Source organism: Blennius ocellaris (assembly GCF_963422515.1).
Source record: "Blennius ocellaris genome assembly, contig: SCAFFOLD_116, whole genome shotgun sequence".
In the NCBI taxonomy this organism is placed as follows: domain Eukaryota; kingdom Metazoa; phylum Chordata; class Actinopteri; order Blenniiformes; family Blenniidae; genus Blennius; species Blennius ocellaris.
The window spans coordinates 947-17,500 of record NW_027662305.1 but is presented as its reverse complement, the minus strand read 5'-3'; the positions used below and the strand labels follow the sequence as shown (position 1 = coordinate 17,500).

At 55.6% G+C, this 16,554-nt stretch overlaps 2 protein-coding genes across 5 annotated transcripts in view; both read left to right on the top strand.

Moving 5' to 3' along the window:
- Window positions 1-9,882, top strand: part of afg2a (AFG2 AAA ATPase homolog A) — a 22,022-nt gene extending 12,140 nt beyond the window's left edge. For 2 of the 4 annotated variants that reach the window (XM_080521280.1, XM_080521279.1), the window contains exons 13-17: window positions 572-625; window positions 742-821; window positions 1,390-1,516; window positions 6,727-6,891; window positions 8,821-9,882. In XM_080521280.1, coding sequence (XP_080377406.1) covers window positions 572-625; window positions 742-821; window positions 1,390-1,516; window positions 6,727-6,891; window positions 8,821-8,994 — 600 coding nt within the window. In that variant the 3' untranslated portion in view covers window positions 8,995-9,882. Of the gene's footprint in view, window positions 1-571; window positions 626-741; window positions 822-1,389; window positions 1,517-6,726; window positions 6,914-6,948; window positions 7,370-8,820 lie in introns of those variants that run through there. The other 2 variants (XM_080521281.1, XR_013937170.1) reach the window with 2 other exon arrangements.
- A 2,089-nt stretch (window positions 9,883-11,971) lies between these two features.
- On the top strand, window positions 11,972-16,042 carry spry1 (sprouty homolog 1, antagonist of FGF signaling). The gene is given in 3 exon segments (XM_080521284.1): window positions 11,972-12,007; window positions 14,815-15,446; window positions 15,449-16,042. Coding segments are annotated over 2 exon segments (1,044 nt in total). The 5' UTR covers window positions 11,972-12,007; window positions 14,815-14,864; the 3' UTR covers window positions 15,911-16,042.
- The last annotated feature ends 512 nt before the right edge of the window (window positions 16,043-16,554 follow it).

The following is a 16,554-nucleotide window of genomic DNA, read 5'->3' as shown; positions in this document are numbered from 1 at the left end:
CTGTGGATCGTCTGTATCGTCTGTGGATCGTCTGTATTGTCTGTATTGTCTGTATTGTCTGTATTGTCTGGACCGTCTGTGGATCGTCTGTATTGTCTGAGGATCGTCTGGATCGTCTGTATTGTCTGGATCGTCTGGATCGTCTGTATTGTCTGTATTGTCTGGATCGTCTGTGGATCGTCTGGATCGTCTGTATTGTCTGGATCGTCTGTGGATCGTCTGTATTGTCTGGATCGTCTGTGGATCGTCTGGATCGTCTGTATTGTCTGGATCGTCTGTATTGTCTGGATCGTCTGTATTGTCTGGATCGTCTGTGGATCGTCTGGATCGTCTGTGGATCGTAAATCAATAAAACTGTTTCTGAGCAGGATTAATGAGAGATTAATCAGAGAGATTAATTCAATTAATGAGCAGGATTAAAGAGGTATTGATCAGTGGGATTAATGCTCAGGATTAATAAACATGAACAGATGATCGTGGACTGACGTTCATCTGATGACCTGCAGGCTCCACTTCCTCTGCAATGACCTTTGATCCCTTTGAAGTCAAGACAGTTGAACTTGTGTTTCAGGGTCCAGAGCTGCTCAGCAAGTATGTGGGCGAGTCTGAGCGGGCGGTGAGGGAGGTGAGTTCTCTCTCTCTCTGGAGGATGGAGGGATGAGGGGATGGAGGAAAGGGAGGATGGAGGGATGAGTGTGTAAAGGATGGTGTTTCCTGTGTTGGTTCTGTCTCCTCCTCCAGGTGTTCCGTAGAGCAAGAACCGTCTCTCCCTCCATCGTCTTCTTCGACGAGATCGACGCTCTGGCTAGCGAGCGAGGAAGGTAGGAGCTGCACTGGTCTGGGGGCTGCTAGTTAAGGCTGCTAGTGAAGCCTGCTAGTTAACGCTGCTAGTTAAGGCTGCTAGTTAACGCTGCTAGCAAACACTGCTAGTTAAGGCTGTTAGTGAAGCCTGCTAGTTAACGCTGCTAGTAAACACTGCTAGTTAACACTGCTAGTTAAGGCTGCTAGTGAAGCCTGCTAGTTAACGCTGCTAGTTAACGCTGCTAGGAATGAGACGATGAATGAAGCACAAACAATTCAGGACGATCTCGTCTTCATCAATTCAGGACGATCTCGTCTTCATCAATTCAGGACGATCTCGTCTTCATCAATTCAGGACGATCTCAGGGTTTTGATGAATCGTTCCTTCATCCGTCACTCCTTGTTTTCTTCTGCGGTGGTGTTCATCATCCAGCTAGAGTCATCCCTTCACTCCTCCTCCTCTCTCCTCCTTTCCTCTCTCCTCCTCTCTCCTCCTCTCCTCTCTCCTCCTGTCCTCTCTCCTCTCTCTCCTCCTCTCTCCTCTCCTCTCTCCTCTCCTCACCTCCTCCTCCGTTCTTCTCCCTGCAGCTCTCCGGGTTCCGGCGCCGTTAGCGACCGTGTTCTTGCTCAGCTGCTGACGGAGATGGACGGCGTGGAGCCGCTCCGCCACGTCACCGTCATGGCCGCCACCAACCGGCCCGACATCATCGACAAGGTAGAGTCAGCTCGCTGTCCTTCCACTTCCTGTCCCCTGACTCTGCCGTGTCCTTCCACTTCCTGTCCCCTCACTCCGCCGTGTCCTTCCACTTCCTGTCCCCTCGCTCCGCCGTGTCCTTCCACTTCCTGTCCCCTCACTCCGCCGTGTCCTTCCACTTCCTGTCCCCTCGCTCCGCCGTGTCCTTCCACTTCCTGTCCCCTCATTCCGCCGTGTCCTTCCACTTCCTGTCCCCTCGCTCCGCCGTGTCCTTCCACTTCCTGTCCCCTCACTCCGCCGTGTCCTTCCACTTCCTGTCCCCTCACTCCACCGTGTCCTTCCACTTCCTGTCCCCTCACTCCGCCGTGTCCTTCCACTTCCTGTCCCCTCACTCCGCCGTGTCCTTCCACTTCCTGTCCCCTCGCTCGCCGTGTCCTTCCACTTCCTGTCCCCTCGCTCCGCCGTGTCCTTCCACTTCCTGTCCCCTCGCTCGCCGTGTCCTTCCACTTCCTGTCCCCTTACTCCGCCGTGTCCTTCCACTTCCTGTCCCCTCGCTCGCCGTGTCCTTCCACTTCCTGTCCCCTCGCTCGCCGTGTCCTTCCACTTCCTGTCCCCTCGCTCGCCGTGTCCTTCCACTTCCTGTCCCCTCACTCCGCCGTGTCCTTCCACTTCCTGTCCCCTCGCTCGCCGTGTCCTTCCACTTCCTGTCCCCTCACTCCGCCGTGTCCTTCCACTTCCTGTCCCCTCGCTCCGCCGTGTCCTTCCACTTCCTGTCCCCTCACTCCGCCGTGTCCTTCCACTTCCTGTCCCCTCACTCCACCGTGTCCTTCCACTTCCTGTCCCCTCACTCCGCCGTGTCCTTCCACTTCCTGTCCCCTCGCTCCGCCGTGTCCTTCCACTTCCTGTCCCCTCACTCCGCCGTGTCCTTCCACTTCCTGTCCCCTCACTCCGCCGTGTCCTTCCACTTCCTGTCCCCTCGCTCGCCGTGTCCTTCCACTTCCTGTCCCCTCGCTCCGCCGTGTCCTTCCACTTCCTGTCCCCTCGCTCGCCGTGTCCTTCCACTTCCTGTCCCCTTACTCCGCCGTGTCCTTCCACTTCCTGTCCCCTCGCTCGCCGTGTCCTTCCACTTCCTGTCCCCTCGCTCGCCGTGTCCTTCCACTTCCTGTCCCCTCGCTCGCCGTGTCCTTCCACTTCCTGTCCCCTCGCTCGCCGTGTCCTTCCACTTCCTGTTCCCTCGCTCCGCCGTGTCCTTCCACTTCCTGTCCCCTCGCTCGCCGTGTCCTTCCACTTCCTGTCCCCTCACTCCGCTGTGTCCTTCCACTTCCTGTCCCCTCGCTCCGCCGTGTCCTTCCACTTCCTGTCCCCTCGCTCCGCCGTGTCCTTCCACTTCCTGTCCCCTCGCTCGCCGTGTCCTTCCACTTCCTGTCCCCTCACTCCGCCGTGTCCTTCCACTTCCTGTCCCCTCGCTCGCCGTGTCCTTCCACTTCCTGTCCCCTCGCTCGCCGTGTCCTTCCTGGGAGTCTGGTGACGTTCAGCAGCTCGTTAGAACAGAGGACAAGCTGGACGTACTTCCTGTGGCCACAGAAGCAGAAACCTGCTGGTCGGTCCAACGTCTTCACTGCTAGTGAGGCTCAGGGTGCGTCCTAATTCTCCCTCCTATCCCCTTTCCTATCCTCTTTCCTATCCACTTCTCCTGGACCCTGGAAGTGTTTAGCGGCCATGATGAGGACGGTCTGACTGCCCCCCCCCCCCCCCTCCTCCTATGGCTGTTTAACTGTCCAGAAGCACTGCTTGTTGGAAAAGCAGATTTGGTCTGAGATGAAGGACAGTGTCTGTCCAGACGAGGGCGCTGGAGGCCAGTTGGCCACATCTGGACGGAAACCAGAGGAAGTCATTAGGAGACGAAGCCACTAATTAAAAGCTCTGCAGGTTGCATCAGTTGTCTTTCCTTCAGCAAGGACCAGGCAATAATGTGTTTCTGTGTTAGAAGAAGGGGTCTGTGTTGGCCAGGTGTGATTCTCACCTTGCACTCAGGCATGGAGAGCCAATCAGAGGCAGAGGAAGAGTGAAGCAGGAGAAAAGGTGGAGCAGGGAGCAGAGGAAGAGGAGGAGGAGAGAACACAAGAATAGAGGAGGAGCATCAAGAGGCCTAGGAGGGAAAAGACTCTCAGATCCAGCAGCTCTTTGACAGAGATGGTCTGCAGGACCTACAGTGACACACCGCGTGCTGCTACGTGCACCGTGCTACGTGCACTGTGTGCTGCGTGCACCGTGCTACGTGCACTGTGCTACGTGCACCGTGCTACGTGCACCGTGCTACGTGCACTGTGTGCTACGTGCACCGTGCTACGTGCACTGTGCTACGTGCACCGTGCTACGTGCACCGTGCTACGTGCACTGTGTGCTACGTGCACCGTGCTACGTGCACTGTGTGCTACGTGCACCGTGCTACGTGCACCGTGCTACGTGCACTGTGTGCTGCGTGCACCGTGCTACGTGCACTGTGTGCTGCGTGCACCGTGCTACGTGCACCGTGCTACGTGCACTTTGTGCTACGTGCACCGTGCTGCGTGCACCGTGCTACATGCACCGTGCTGCTATGTGCACCGTGCTACGTGCACCATGCTGCTGCGTGCACCATGCTACGTGCACCGTGCTGCTATGTGCACGATGCTACGTGCACCGTGCTGCTATGTGCACGATGCTACGTGCACCGTGCTGCTATGTGCACGATGCTACGTGCACCGTGCTGCTGCGTGCACCGTGCTACGTGCACCGTGCTGCTGCGTGCACCGTGCTACGTGCACCGTGCTGCTGCGTGCACCGTGCTACGTGCACCGTGCTGCTGCGTGCACGATGCTACGTGCACCGTGCTGCTATGTGCACGATGCTACGTGCACCGTGCTGCTGCGTGCACCGTGCTACGTGCACCGTGCTGCTGCGTGCACCGTGCTACGTGCACCGTGCTGCTGCGTGCACCGTGCTACGTGCACTGTGCTGCTGCGTGCACCGTGCTACGTGCACTGTGCTGCTGCGTGCACCATGCTACGTGCACCGTGCTACGTGCACCGTGCTGCGTGCACCGTGCTGCTGCGTGCACCGTGCTGCGTGCACCTTGCTACGTGCACCGTGCTGCTATGTGCACCGTGCTACGTGCACCGTGCTGCTATGTGCACCGTGCTACGTGCACCGTGCTGCTATGTGCACCATGCTACGTGCACCGTGCTGCGTGCACCGTGCTGCTGCGTGCACCGTGCTGCGTGCACCTTGCTACGTGCACCGTGCTGCTATGTGCACCGTGCTACGTGCACCGTGCTGCTATGTGCACCGTGCTACGTGCACCGTGCTGCTATGTGCACCATGCTACGTGCACCGTGCTGCGTGCACCGTGCTGCTGCGTGCACCGTGCTGCTGCGTGCACCGTGCTGCTACGTGCACCGTGCTGCTGCGTGCACCGTGCTGCTACGCGCTACGTGCACTGTGTGCTACGTGCACCGTGCTGCTACTTGCACCGTGCTGCTACGTGCACCGTGCTGCTGCGTGCACCGTGCTGCTGCGTGCACCGTGCTACGTGCACTGTGCTGCTGCGTGCACCGCGCTGCTGCGTGCACCGTGCTACGTGCTACGTGCACTGTGTGCTACGTGCACCGTGCTGCTACTTGCACCGTGCACTGTGCCTCGGTGTATCACGTTCTCAGTCTCAGGTTCTCAGTCTCAGGTTCTCAATCTCTGGTTCTCAGTCTCAGGTTCTCAGTGTATCAGGTTCTCAGTCTCTGGTTCTCAGTCTCTGGTTCTCAGTCTCAGGTTCTCAGTCTCTGGTTCTCAGTCTCTGGTTCTCAGTCTCAGGTTCTCAGTGTATCAGGTTCTCAGTCTCTGGTTCTCAGTCTCTGGTTCTCAGTCTCAGGTTCTCAGTCTCTGGTTCTCAGTCTCTGGTTCTCAGTCTCTGGTTCTCAGTGTATCAGGTTCTCAGTCTCTGGTTCTCAGTCTCTGGTTCTCAGTCTCTGGTTCTCAGTCTCAGGTTCTCAGGTTCTCAGTCTCAGGTTCTCACGTCGTAACTTTCAGATGGAATTATTGAACTCAGTTGTTCCACATGTGAAATAAAGTTCCTAAAAAATGATCAGTGGATCAGGAAAACCGGTCGGTGGACAGAACCTCCCGTCACCCCCCCCTCCCCCTTCACCCCTTCACCCCCCAGCTCTGTTTCAACACATCAACATCCCTCGCTTCACTTCCTTCCTGCCCCACCTGTTGAATGTTAATACATGCCTGTCACCCCCCCCCCCCCCCCCCCCCCCCCCCCCCCCCTGTGTATCCAGTAATTACCGGAGCAGCAGAAAAGCCTTTCATTTCAAGTTAAAGGACAATTTCCTCAGTGGAACAATCAAATGGTTCTGCTGCAGAGGAGGGCAAGTTTGAGCTGTGCTGCTCCTCCTGCTGCTCCTCCTGCCCCTCCTGCTCCTGCTGCTGCTCCTCCTCCCACTCCTGCTCCTCCTGCTGCTCTCCTGCTGCTGCTCCTCCTCCCACTCCTGCTGCTCCTGCTCCTCCTGCTGCTCCTCCTGCTCCTCCTCCTGCTCCTGCTCCTCCTGGTCCTGCTCCTCCTGCTGCTGCTCCTCCTCCTGCTCCTGGTGGTGGTGGAGGAGATGGAGCTGGTGGAGGTGGAGGAGGGGGAGCTGGTGGAGGAGGAGGTGGAAGAGGTGGTGGAGGAGGTGATGGTGGAGGTGGAGGAGGGGGTGGAGGAGACACGAGGCAGGGTGTCCTGGACCCTGTCCTCCATGTGGACATGAACGTGATGAGGAGCAACGGAGGAAGATTCCCAGCATTCCTGGGGGGGGGGGGGGGCTCCTTACCCCCCAGGAAGAAGATTCCCAGCATTCCTGGGGGGGGGGGCTCCTTACCCCCCAGGAATTCCTGGGGGCTCCTCAGATAGGAAGTGGTCTGTCATTAGGAGGTTCTGCAGTATTACTGTTGTTCTGGTGAGAGAGAGAGAGGATAGGGTTGTTCTCTCTCTCTCTCTCTCTCGCTCTCTCTCTCTCTGTCTCTCTCTCTATCTGTCTCTATCTGTCTCTATCTGTCTTCCTCTCTCTCTCTCTCTCTCCTCTCTCTCTAGAACATGGAGAACATGAAATACTGTGATCTAGAGAGTACTGTGACCTGGAGGTCAGAGGTCACACTGTGTGGTACCAGTGTTGGAACCAGGACTCACAGAACCACTTCCTGTCTCCGTCCTGCAGGCTCTGATGCGTCCCGGCCGTCTGGACAGGATCATCTACGTCCCTCTTCCAGACGCCGCCACCCGCCGCCAAATCTTCGCTCTGCAGTTCAGGAACATGCCGGTTGAAGGAAACGTGTCGCTGGACGAGCTGGTGACTCGGACCGACAAGTACTCTGGAGCTGAGGTGAGCCACTTCCTGTCCTGAGGTGAGCCACTTCCTGTCCTGGTGTGTGGAGCTGAGGTGAGCCACTTCCTGTCCTGGTGGGTGGAGCTGAGGTGAGCCACTTCCTGTCCTGAGGTGAGCCACTTCCTGTCCTGAGGTGAGCCACTTCCTGTCCTGGTGGGTGGAGCTGAGGTGAGCCACTTCCTGTCCTGAGGTGAGCCACTTCCTGTCCTGAGGTGAGCCACTTCCTGTCCTGGTGGGTGGAGCTGAGGTGAGCCACTTCCTGTCCTGGTGGGTGGAGCTGAGGTGAGCCACTTCCTGTCCTGAGGTGAGCCACTTCCTGTCCTGAGGTGAGCCACTTCCTGTCCTGGTGGGTGGAGCTGAGGTGAGCCACTTCCTGTCCTGAGGTGAGACTGGATTGAGGTAAACACACTCCGGTCCAGTGGATCCGCTGCCGGTTGGTTAACAAGCGTTTACGTCTGATCCTCACTGAGACTTCAAACAGGAAGTGAAACGTCCAGCAGACACTTGGACCAGAGGAGGTGGGGGGTGCTTCAGTGACCCCCCACCTCCTCCACCTTCTGGGGGGTTGGTGGAGGAGGTGGGGGGGTGCTGCAGTGACCCCCCCCTCCTCCACCTTCTGGAGGGTTTGTTATGGTAGTGCTGAGCAGGTGGTGTTATGAAGGCTCCTGCTGGGAAACACTGCAGGATCTTGTTGTTGTTGCAATCAGGCTCCGCCCACATCAGCCACAACATCTGTCTTCTCCCCGAGGTTCTATGACCTCGTCTCGATGACCTCGTCTCGATGACCACGAGGCCCTCAAGGCTGCAGTTCACCTTCCAGGCCACTAGAGGTGCTGTGACTCACCAAGACGACACAGAGAATCCAGGACCGGGTCAAGACGACAGGAAGTGGAGACGGATGCAGTGGACGGCCCTTTTGTCCAACCTGTCTACTGTGTCCCAGTAGCAGGCTCACATGGCACCAGTAGCAGGTCACCTGGTACCAGTAGCAGGTCACCTGGTACCGGGTCACATGGCACCAGTAGCAGGTCACCTTGTACCGGGTCACCTGGTACCAGTAGCAGGTCACCTTGTACCGGGTCACATGGCACCAGTAGCAGGTCACCTGGTACCAGGTCACATGGTACCAGTAACATGGCACCTGGTACCAGTAGCAGGTCACCTTGTACCGGGTCACCTGGTACCAGTAGCAGGTCACCTTGTACCGGGTCACATGGCACCAGTAGCAGGTCACCTTGTACCGGGTCACCTGGTACCAGTAGCAGGTCACCTTGTACCGGGTCACATGGCACCAGTAGCAGGTCACCTGGTACCAGGTCACATGGTACCAGTACCAGGTCACATGGTACCAGTAACATGGCACCTGGTACCAGTAGCAGGTCACCTTGTACCGGGTCACCTGGTACCAGTAGCATGGCACCTGGTACCAGTAACATGGCACCTGGTACCAGGTCACATGGCACCAGTAGCAGGTCACCTGGTACCAGGTGCCATGGTACCAGTAACATGGCACCTGGTACCAGGTCACATGGCACCAGTAGCAGGTCACCTGGTACCGGGTCACATGGCACCAGTAGCAGGTCACCTGGTACCAGTAGCATGGCACCTGGTACCGGGTCACATGGTACCAGTAGCATGGCACCTGGTACCGGGTCACATGGTACCAGTAGCATGGCACCTGGTACCGGGTCACATGGTACCAGTAGCAGGTTGTTTTGGCTGCTTGTCTTTTTTTGTTGTTTTGTTTGTATTTGACCAACTTTTCCAAATCCAGGATCAGCGTTGAGCTTCCGTTGTCATGGAGACGCTCAGTGTTTCAGTGATGTTGCTACCTGACAGGCTAGTTAGCACCCATATGAGCTAGCGGCTAGCATGCTAGCGACGCTAACGTTCCGCTTTATATTTATGAGGATGTTTCCTGTCCAGATAACGGCGGTCTGCAGAGAAGCCGCCATGCTGGCGCTGCAAGATGACATCACAGCTCAGCACATCCAGGACCGGCACTTCCAGCGAGCGCTGGACGCCGTGACGCCGCGGATCCCCGACTCGCTGCTGCAGAGCTACCGCCGCTATCAGCAGCAGCATGGCGGTGCCGGCTGACCGCCATCTTCTCCTCCTGACCGCCATCTTCTCCTCCTGACCGCCATCTTCTCCTCCTGACCGCCATCTTCTCCTCCTGACCGCCATCTTCTCCTCCTGACCATCTTCTCCTCCTGACCGCCATCTTCTCCTCCTGACCACCATCTTCTCCTCCTGACCGCCATCTTCTCCTCCTGACCACCATCTTCTCCTCCTGACCACCATCTCCTCCTGACCGCCATCTTCTCCTCCTGACCGCCATCTTCTCCTCCTGACCGCCATCTTCTCCTCCTGACCACCATCTCCTCCTCCTGACCGCCATCTTCTCCTCCTGACCGCCATCTTCTCCTCCTGACCGCCATCTTCTCCTCCTGACCGCCATCTTCTCCTCCTGACCGCCATCTCCTCCTCCTGACCATCTCCTCCTCCTGACCATCTTCTCCTCCTGACCACCATCTTCTCCTCCTGACCGCCATCTTCTCCTGACCGCCATCTCCTCCTCCTGACCATCTCCTCCTCCTGACCGCCATCTTCTCCTCCTGACCGCCATCTTCTCCTCCTGACCGCCATCTTCTCCTCCTGACCACCATCTCCTCCTCCTGACCGCCATCTTCTCCTCCTGACCGCCATCTTCTCCTCCTGACCGCCATCTTCTCCTCCTGACCGCCATCTTCTCCTCCTGACCGCCATCTCCTCCTCCTGACCATCTCCTCCTCCTGACCATCTTCTCCTCCTGACCACCATCTTCTCCTCCTGACCGCCATCTTCTCCTGACCGCCATCTCCTCCTCCTGACCATCTCCTCCTCCTGACCGCCATCTTCTTCTTCTGACATCAACTGTTTCTTTTTCAATCCAAAAAACTTCTGTCAATAAATAAATTAAAAGATTCTTTTATGAACAAAACTTCAGTTTCCTGCATTAAATTGTGAATAAAGATCAAATGAAATGTGATTGAACTTTATTGATAGAGTTCATATTGATTTACCTGTTTCTGAGCTCACACACACACACACACACACACACACACACACACTAATACATTGGACCTGGACCCTCTTGGACATTGACCCCCCCATGTGAGAGGACCCCCCCCAGCCATTGATCCTCCATCTGGACAGATAACTGCTCGTCCTCCTGGTTCCTGATGGAACTCATCCTCCACACCCCCCCCCCCCCCCCCCCCCCCCCATCCTACAGCCCCCCCATCCATCAGTCCCCCCCACCCCTCATCCTCCAGTCAGAGTGGAGTTGGAGGGGTTATTTCTTAAGGTGGTCCCAACAACCGCCCCTCATTAACCCCCCCCCCCCCCCTTTATTTCTTCTTGCAGCTTTGGAATTTACTGGCTTATTATTATTTATAGAATTATCATTATTTATAGAATTATTATTAATATTTATAGAATTCTCATTATTTATAGAATTCTCATTATTTAAAGAATTATTATTAATATTTATAGAATTATCATTATTTATAGAATTCTCATTTAAAGAATTATTATTAATATTTATAGAATTATCATTTATAGAATTCTCATTATTTAAAGAATTATTATTAATATTTATAGAATTCTCATTATTTAGACTTATTTATAGAATTATTAATATTTATAGAATTATTAATATTTATAGAATGATCATTATTTATAGAATAATTATTATTTATAGAATTATTATTATTTATAGAATTATCATTATTTATAGAATTCTCATTATTTAAAGAATTATTATTAATATTTATAGAATTCTCATTATTTATAGAATTATTGTTATTTATAGAATTATCATTATTTAAAGAATTATTATTAATATTTATAGAATTCTCATTATTTAGACTTGTTATTTATAGAATTATTAATATTTATAGAATTATTAATATTTATAGAATTATTAATATTTATAGAATTATCATTATTTATAGAATTATTATTATTTATAGAATTATTATTATTTAGACTTATTATTTATAGAATTATTATTATTTATAGAATTATTATTATTTAGACTTATTATTTATAGAATTATTAATATTTATAGAATTATCATTATTTATAGAATTATTATTATTTATAGAATTATTATTATTTAGACTTATTATTTATAGAATTATTAATATTTATAGAATTATCATTATTTATAGAATTATTAATATTTATAGAATTATCATTATTTCTAGAATTATTATTTAGACTTATTATTTATAGAATTATTAATATTTATAGAATTATCATTATTTATATAATAATTATTATTTATAGAATAATTATTATTTATAGAATTATTAGGATTATTTTCTTTGTTAAACTATTGATTGAACGTGTTTTGATACTTTTCAATAGTTCAGCGGTTAAAACATAAAATCGGATTTAGAAAGTATTTTTCAGAAAAACCTCGAAGGTTCGACGTGAGAATGTAAACAGAGACTGAGTCACGTGACCCTCCTCGTCGTTACAATTCGTTACTTTTCACTGCAGCAAGAACGGAAATCGGAGCGCGCCGAAGCCGGTCCACCTTAAAACCCCCCCCGGTCCACCTTAACCCCCCCCCCCCCCCCCAGCCAGCCAGCCCCCCACATCTGCCCAGTGGATCCGGACCGGATGCGATGTATCCTCTTTCAGAGCGGGGGGGGGGGGGGGGCTCGAGGTTCTCATTCATTCAGACTGAGCGGGGCTGCAGGGACCGTCTACGTCCGCCCCCCCCCCCCCCCCCCCCCCCCCCCCTCCCCCCCGCATCGTGTCCCGCAGCCCCCCCCACCCCCCCCCACCCCCCCACGTTCTCTGGAGGACTGGAGCGACTCGCGATATTAAGCGCTTCTACAAACTACCAGAGCGTCCCCCCCCCCCCCCCCCCCCCTAACCCCCACACCGGGGATTTACTTCACACACACACACACACACACACACACACACACACACACACACACACACACACACACACACACACACACACAGAGGAAGTGAACGTTGTGCGTCACGTTGCTGGAAGTCGTTTTCCTCCGCTGCTTGATGGATTCAACGTTATGGAAGCTTCCTTACGGTACGGTCTTCTGGCTTATTACTTCCTTCCTTACGGTACGGTCCTCTGGCTTATTACTTCCTTCCTTACGGTACGGTCCTCTGGCTTATTACTTCCTTCCTTACGGTACGGTCCTCTGGCTTACTGCTTCCTTACGGTACGGTCCTCTGGCTTACTGCTTCCTTACGGTACGGTCCTCTGGCTTATTGCTTCCTTCCTTACGGTACGGTCCTCTGGCTTATTACTTCCTTCCTTACGGTACGGTCCTCTGGCTTACTGCTTCCTTACGGTACGGTCCTCTGACTTATTGCTTCCTTACGGTACGGTCTGCTGGCTCGTTGTGTACTTGCTTTAGCTTGTAGTTCCTACTGTTCCTGATGGAGTTTCTGATGGAGTTTCTAGAGTTCCTGATGGAGTTTCTAGAGTTCCTGATGGAGTTCCTGATGGAGTTTCTAGAGTTCCTGATGGAGTTTCTGATGGAGTTTCTGATGTAGTTTCTAGAGTTCCTGATGGAGTTTCTGATGTAGTTTCTAGAGTTCCTGATGTAGTTCCTGATGTAGTTTCTAGAGTTCCTGATGGAGTTCCTAGAGTTCCTGATGGAGTTCCTGGAGTTCCTGATGTAGTTCCTGATGTAGTTTCTAGAGTTCCTGATGGAGTTCCTAGAGTTCCTGATGGAGTTCCTGATGTAGTTTCTAGAGTTCCTGATGGAGTTTCTAGAGTTCCTGATGGAGTTTCTAGAGTTCCTGCTGGAGTTTCTAGAGTTCCTGATGGAGTTTCTAGAGTTCCTGATGGAGTTTCTAGAGTTTCTGATGGAGTTTCTAGAGTTCCTGATGGAGTTTCTAGAGTTCCTGATGGAGTTGTCAGATCGTCACACTGAACTGTAAACAGGATCTTTGGCAACGAGTTGCTGATGTTTGTGGACCAGATGTTTGTTCTCTGCTGGACCTACTGACTTACTGCCTCACTCCAGGTACCGACCCCCTGGAACCCCCACTAGCACAGACCCCCTGGAACCCCCACTAGCACAGACCCCCTGGAACCCCCACTAGCACAGACCCCCTGGAACCCCCACTAGCACAGACCCCCTGGAACCCCCACTAGTACAGATCCCCCCCTGGAACCCCCACTAGCACAGACCCCCTGGAACCCCCACTAGTACAGATCCCCCCCTGGAACCCCCACTAGCACAGACCCCCTGGAACCCCCACTAGTACAGACCCCCTGGAGCCCCCACTAGTACAGACCCCCTGGAACCCCCACTAGTACAGATCCCCCCCTGGAACCCCCACTAGTACAGATCCCCCCCTGGGACCCCCACTATCACAGACCCCCTGGAACCCCCACTAGCACAGACCCCCTGGAACCCCCACTAGTACAGATCCCCCCCTGGAACCCCCACTAGCACAGACCCCCTGGAACCCCCACTAGCACAGACCCCCCCAGGAACCCCCACTAGCACAGACCCCCTGGAACCCCCACTAGTACAGACCCCCTGGAACCCCCACTAGTACAGATCCCCCCCTGGAACCCCCACTAGTACAGATCCCCCCCTGGGACCCCCACTAGCACAGACCCCCTGGAACCCCCACTAGTACAGACCCCCTGGAACCCCCACTAGCACAGACCCCCTGGAACCCCCACTAGCAAAGACCCCCCGGAAACCCCACTAGTACAGATCCCCTGGAACTCCCACTAGCACAGACCCCCTGGAACCCCCACTAGTACAGATCCCCCCCTGGAACCCCCACTAGCACAGACCCCCTGGAACCCCCACTAGCAAAGACCCCCCGGAAACCCCACTAGTACAGATCCCCTGGAACCCCCACTAGCACAGACCCCCTGGAACCCCCACTAGTACAGATCCCCCTCTGGAACCCCCACTAGTACAGATCCCCCCCTGGGACCCCCACTAGCACAGACCCCCTGGAACCCCCACTAGTACAGACCCCCTGGAACCCCCACTAGCACAGACCCCCTGGAACCCCCACTAGTACAGACCCCCCTGGAACCCCCACTAGCACAGACCCCCTGGAACCCCCACTAGTACAGATCCCCTGGAACCCCCACTACTACAGACCCCCTGGAACCCCCACTAGTACAGATCCCCTGGAACCCCCACTACTACAGACCCCCTGGAACCCCCACTAGTACAGACCCCCCCGGAACCCCCACTAGCACAGACCCCCTGGAACCCCCACTAGCACAGCCCCCCTGGAACCCCCACTAGTACAGATCCCCTGGAACCCCCACTACTACAGACCCCCTGGAACCCCCACTAGTACAGATCCCCTGGAACCCCCACTACTACAGACCCCCTGGAACCCCCACTAGTACAGACCCCCCCGGAACCCCCACTAGCACAGACCCCCTGGAACCCCCACTAGCACAGCCCCCCTGGAACCCCCACTAGTACAGATCCCCTGGAACCCCCACTAGTACAGACCCCCCCCTGGAACCCCCACTAGTACAGAGACCCTCCGGAGCGCCCAACAGTAGAGATACCCGGGAACCCCCACCACTACCGGGACTCTCTCTTCTGCTGCAGAACCAGTGTTTCTAGTGCTCAGTAGTACTCCGTAGTACTCCTCAGCAGGGGTGGGGGTTGTGGGGGGGTAGAATACTGAGTGAGGAGCTCAAAGGCTTTGAAATGTTAACCAGTCGTAGAAATGTAAATAGAGTTTCCAGATGAAGTTCAGAGGAAACGTGACGTCATACTGAAAAGTATTTCTCCCTGTCGGCCCCCCCACCCCCCCACCCCTCCAATCCCCACTCCCTCCAATCCCCCAAACTCCCCCCCACCCCTCCAATCCCCCAACCCCTCCCCCCAGGTTTTCCGATGCCTGTCCTCGGTGACTGTGGGCAGTGCTGACCCCCCCAGATGGAGCTCCAGCCGTCCCCGGAGACTCGCCAGTGGTCGGATTACGAGCGGGAGCTGCAGCGCGCCGCCATCTTGTCCCTGGACCAGCTGAGGGCCACCCGCTCCAGCAACGAGTACACCGAGGGGCCGTCGGAGGGCCGGGGGCCCCCGGCACCCCGCACGGCGCCCCCCCCACACCACAAGCACGAGAGGACTCACGAGGTCATCCTGGTCAACGTCAACAACAACTATGAGCACCGGCCGGGTCACCGGCACCTGGGGGGCGGCGTGGTGGGCGGGGGCGGGGGCGGGGGCTCCCGGGCGCCGAGGCTCAGCCGCTCCACCAGCACAGGAAGTGCTGCCAGTTCAGGGAGCAGCAGCAGCGCCTCCTCAGAGCGGGGCCTTCTGGTGGCGCCGAGCCGGAGCGCCGCCGGCTTCCTGGACATTCGGCCGGTCCGGACTCAGCCCAAAGCCAAGGCCTCGCTGCCGCCACACCTCCCCCAGCTGCCACACCTCCACCAGCCGCCACACCTCCACCAGCCGCCACACCTCCACCAGCTGCCACTAGAGGCGCCGGGCAAAGGGCAATGGGACGTTGGGGCTCCGGCGGCCACCAGTTCATATGTGAGCGCTGTGGGAAGTGCAAGTGTGGCGCCTGCACGGCGCGGCGGAGCCCCCCGTCCTGCCTGTTGTGCGGCGGCCACTGCCTGTGCTCGGCGGAGAACGTGGTGGAACACGGCACCTGCATGTGCCTGGTGAAGGCCGTGTTCTACCACTGTTCTAACGACGACCAGGGCGACTCGTGTGCCGACCAGCCCTGCTCGCTGGAGCGCCCCCACTGCTGCTCGCGCTTCCTGTGCATGGGCTTCCTGTCCGTGCTGCTCCCCTGCCTGCTGTGCTACCCCCCAATCCGGGGGGGGTGCTTGGCCCTCCAGCGCTGCCACGACCGGGTCACCAGACCCGGCTGCCGCTGCAAGAACTCCAACACTGTGTACTGCAAGCTGGAGAGCTGGACCCCCCAGACCCCAGAGAAACCCTCCTGGTCCCCCCCACTGCGGGAACCATGAGGAGCTAACGGAGCAACAAGAACCACTTTGACTTCCTTTGGATCCGGACAGTTTGTCCACACCAGGTCTTGCCTTGTGGACTCCTTGTAAAGGTGTGTCGTCCTGCGGGGGCGCCACCGCGCTGCCAGACTGTGAAGGTGGTTCCTCCTGCGGGGGCGCCACCACGCTGCCAGGCTGTGAAGGTGGTTCCTCCTGCGGGGGCGCCACCACGCTGCTAGGCTGTGAAGGTGGTTCCTCCTGCGGGGGCGCCACCACGCTGCCAGGCTGTGAAAGTGGTTCCTCCTGCGGGGGCGCCACCACGCTGTGAAGGTGGTTCCTCCTGCGGGGGCGCCACCACGCTGCCAGGCTGTGAAGGTGGTTCCTCCTGCGGGGGCGCCACCACGCTGCTAGGCTGTGAAGGTGTTTATTCTGCGGGGGCGCCACCGCGCTGCCAGGCTGTGAAGGTGGTTCCTCCTGCGGGGGCGCCACCACGCTGCCAGGCTGTGAAGGTGGTTCCTCCTGCGGGGGCGCCACCACGCTGCTAGGCTGTGAAGGTGTTTGTTCTGCGGGGGCGCCACCGCGCTGCCAGGCTGTGAAGGTGGTTCCTCCTGCGGGGGCGCCACCGCGCTGCCAGGCTGTGAAGGTGGTTCCTCCTGCGGGGGCGC